Genomic DNA, 3,988 nt, shown 5'->3' on the forward strand with positions numbered 1-3,988 from the left:
TTTTAGGACAGAGCCTCAAGCTGTCACCCTGGGTAGAGTGCCTTGGCATCATAGCTCACAACCTCCTCCAACTCCTGGGCTCAAGTGATTCTCTTGCTTTAGCCTCCCCAAGTAGCTGGGACTACAGGCACCCACCATAACATCTGGCGTTTTTTTTTTTGGGGGGGGGGGTTGTAGTTGTCATTGTTGTTTGGTGGGCCCAGGCTGGATTCGAACCTTCCAGGTCTGGTGTATATGAGGGTGCTTTAGCCGCCTGAGCTACAGGTGCCAAGCCTTTTTTTTTTTTTGAGAGAGAGAGTCTCACTATGTTGTGCTGGTTAGAGTGCTGTGGCATCACAGCTCACAGCAACCTCAACCTCTTGGGCTTAAGTGATTCTCTTGCCTCAGCCTCCCAAGAAGCTGGGACTATAGGTGCCCACCATACCACCTGGCTATTTTTTTGTTGTAGTTGTCATTGTTCTTTGGCAGGCCCAGGCTGAGTTCAAACCCACCAGCTCTGGTGTATGTGGCTGGCGCCCGAGGCACTGACCTACAGATGTTGAGGTAGAGTGCCATGGCATCACAGCTCACAGCAACCTCAAACTCTAGGGCTTAAGCGATTCTCTTGCCTCAGTCTCCCAAGTAGCTGGGACTACAGATGCCCACCACAACGCCCATTTTTTTTTTTTTTTTTTTTAGTTGTAGTTGTCATTGTTGTTTAGAAATACACATTTTTAAAGGGTAGGTTCTATGGTTTAGGAATTACTCTGGAGACACCTACTATTAACAGCCTGATCCACTTTAGTTTTCCCCAACCCCTGCTGAGCCTTTTCCACCTACGTGTGTTAAAAGGCCAACAACTCTGGGAACCCTAACACCTTTGCTACGCTTGGACACCTGCTTTTTTTTTTTTTTTTTTTGAGGCAGAGTCTCACTTTTTCACCCTTGGTAAAGTGCTGAGGCATCACAGCTCACAGCAACCTCAAACTCTTGGGCTTAAGCAATTCTCCTGCCTCAGCCTCCTAAGTAGCTGGCACTAGGCGCCCGCCACAACGCCCAGCTATTTTTTAGGGATGAGGTCTCACTCTGGCTCAGACTAATCTCAAACCTGTGAGCTCAAGCAATCCACCCACCTTGGGATCCCAGAGTGCTAGGATTCCAGGTGTGAGATACCACTCCTGGCCAGGAAGCCTGCTTGGATCACTCCAGAATTTGGACACATCTTTCTAAAATCCCCGCTCCTACAACTCCAAATGCCACCTAGATGCCAAAGGTCTTCACATTTCTATCTCCAGGGTGGGAGTCTCCCTAAAGCCCTTCCAACCACCCCCTTGAAAGGAACATCTCATGCTTAAGAAGGCTAAAGCAAACAAAGTGCTGCCACTCGACCCAACTCTGCTCTCTGTAGGCCCCATTGCATCAGAAACAGCACCCCCCCCCCAAGAGACCCTGCACCACATCCAACCCCATACTTGATGCCAGTCTGGCCCACTTTGCACAGAACACACAGGGGATGGGGCATGGTGGCCCCACAGGGCTGTGACTAAACCTTAAAGCCTTGCCCTACTATTCCCAGCCACCTTGGGGCTGCCACCCAGCTTACCTCCGCCCAGGTCAACTCCATGGTAGCCTAAAACCTCATTCTACTCTGGCCCCAGCATCCATTGCCCTGTACACCCCAACATTGTTCACAACAGTGAGGTCACCCCTTGCCAATAGCTATGCACACTGGGACTCCTCTCTGTCATCCTGCATAGACCTGGGGCCACACACCTGTTTTGCCTACTCCCATCTTGAATCAAGCTTCACTTCTCGGAGAGGCTTCTATGACTCTCTCCACAGAGGGACTGAACCTCCCACCACTATCCTATCGTCTGCTAACAATGCCAATGCTGAAACAAGATGATTCTCCTTTTTACAAGTTTTCTGTCTGCTTCCCTCCACCAAAATGCAGCTAAGACAAAGAATGTGGTGGCCTTGAGTACTGTGACCCCAGGCAGGGGAGCAAATCTCCTTTCTGAGTATCACACATGTGCTCCTGCAGGGGGACATCTAATCCCTACCCCCCCCCCCCATCTAGGTTGTTGCCAATGCAAAAGAAAACAAAGGAAAATAACCAGTCATGGTTATTTTGGACAGAATAAGCTCTGTCGCAGGGCTGAACAAGTCAAGAACTATCTGGGAGGAGGTGACTTTGGCCAGGGCACCTGACTTATTCCCAATGGGCCTATCAGCCTATCTTAGCCTCACATCACTCCATACTCATCCCTCTGACTTCCCAGGCCCATGATTTTAGGCATAACATGTACAATTTTTTAAAGATTAAAATAAATTATATTGATAATAAACATAATAACTCTTTTCTGCCTCAACAGGATAATAAATCCCATGTTACTGAAAACATTCAACCATTAAATGGGACAGAGATGGGAGTTGAATTCATGCTTTTGAAGAGGTTCAGACCAAGGAAGGAAACTTGTATCTGCCCAACTCTTCTCCACTGTGCAAAGCCCTAGCCACATACAGAGCCCCACGTACCTGCTTCACCAAGGAGTCCTGGCTCCATTTCCATGCCCTCCTGCTGCTGGTAGAAGTTTTCATAGAAGTTCTGGGCCGGTGGAATAGGGGGCATCATTCCAGAGTGTGGGGAGTCTCCAGGACCATAGGGCATCATTGGGGGACCACCAGGTCCCATGGGTGGGCCAGGGTTCATTCCAGGGCCCATCGGCATGTCTGGGTGCATGTCCGGGTGCATGTCAGGGTGCATGTCCGGGTGCATGTCAGGATGCATGTCAGGGTGCATTGGACCGCCCATTGGACCTGGGGGTCCCATGTTTGGCCCAGGACCCATTGGCCCTGGGGGTCCACCAGGTCCAGGGAACCTAAAGAAGAAAATGGTGCCTATGAGGGAAGCTGCAGGAAAAGGGCAGTGACCACCCCCCAAGGAGCCATGGAAGGTGCCACAGTCAAATAAGCACCAAGGAGAGGGCTACTAGCCCAAGGTCATGGGCTGCAGGGCAGAATTCTGCTCTGGCAAGACTCACACCAACAGGTGGACAGCCCCATTGGCCTGACCTGGGCCCAGGGCACTCACCTCACACCCAGCTTCTCAGCCAGCTGCCCTGTGGGTCGCACCACAATCTCAAACAAGGAAGGGATCTTCTTGTTGTACATGTCCTGCTGCTGCTGCAGCTGTTGCGGGGACAGTGGCTCGTGCACTGGCATGGGCATCTGAGGGGGCCCTGGGGGTGGAGGAGGGGGCGGAGGAGGGGGTGGGGGGCCACCCTGCATGGGCCTGCCATTCGGTGAGGTTGGGGCCTGGGGGCCAGGGGGCCGAGGAGGGGTGGGCAGGAGGCCCACACCAGGAGGTGGTTTGGGTAGAGGATTGATGCCTTGCTTCTTCAGTTCCTCAACCTCCTTCTCATCCTCGGCACCCGCTTCTGCGTCATCAGCCAGCATCTGAGGGTAAGGAAGAACAAAAGGAGAGATCTGCTCAGTGCCTGTAGCTCAAGTAGCTAGGGCACCAGTCATATACACCAGAGCTGGCAGGTTCGAATCTAGCCCAAGCCTGCCAAACAACGATGACGACTACAATCAAAAAATAGCCAGGAGTTGTGGTGAGCACCTGTAGTCCCAGCTACTTGGCAGGCTAAGGCAAGAGAATCACTTAAGCCGAAGAGTTTGAGGTTGCTGTGAGCTGTGACGCCACAGTACTCTACCCAGGGTGACAGCTGAGACTCACTCTCTCAAAAAAAAAGAAGTAACCATCTTGAGATGTGGACAGGACTCAGGCTGGAATGGGCCTCTCCAGTGTTTAAATGTTGAAGTTTATGAGGAAAAATCCAACACAAGGACCCTGAGGCTCTTATAGCAAAGGCCCAAGACCAAGAACCCACTCTATAACAAAACTTATCACCAGACACCACTGTGCTCCACTCTGTGGGGGCAGTTGGTAGGGGCCAGTCCTCCCCATGGCTTGGGCCTCAAAGTCCTCACCCCTGTCTCCTCC

The 3,988-nt window shown here is 51.7% G+C and overlaps 1 protein-coding gene across 2 annotated transcripts in view; it reads right to left on the minus strand.

Annotated features, from left to right (window-relative positions):
- The window catches only part of ZC3H4 (zinc finger CCCH-type containing 4), a 48,433-nt gene that overhangs the window by 5,048 nt on the left and 39,397 nt on the right, over positions 1–3,988 (minus strand). For both annotated transcript variants that reach the window (XM_023518979.1, XM_012811227.2), the window contains exons 11-12: positions 3,074–3,438; positions 2,518–2,861 (exon numbers count right to left, since the gene is read on the minus strand). In XM_023518979.1, the coding sequence (XP_023374747.1) occupies positions 2,518–2,861; positions 3,074–3,438 (709 nt within the window). The remainder of the gene's footprint in view (positions 1–2,517; positions 2,862–3,073; positions 3,439–3,988) is intronic.

Source organism: Otolemur garnettii, unplaced genomic scaffold (assembly GCF_000181295.1).
Source record: "Otolemur garnettii isolate 467f Iridium unplaced genomic scaffold, OtoGar3 scaffold00152, whole genome shotgun sequence".
Taxonomy (NCBI): Eukaryota; Metazoa; Chordata; class Mammalia; order Primates; family Galagidae; genus Otolemur; species Otolemur garnettii.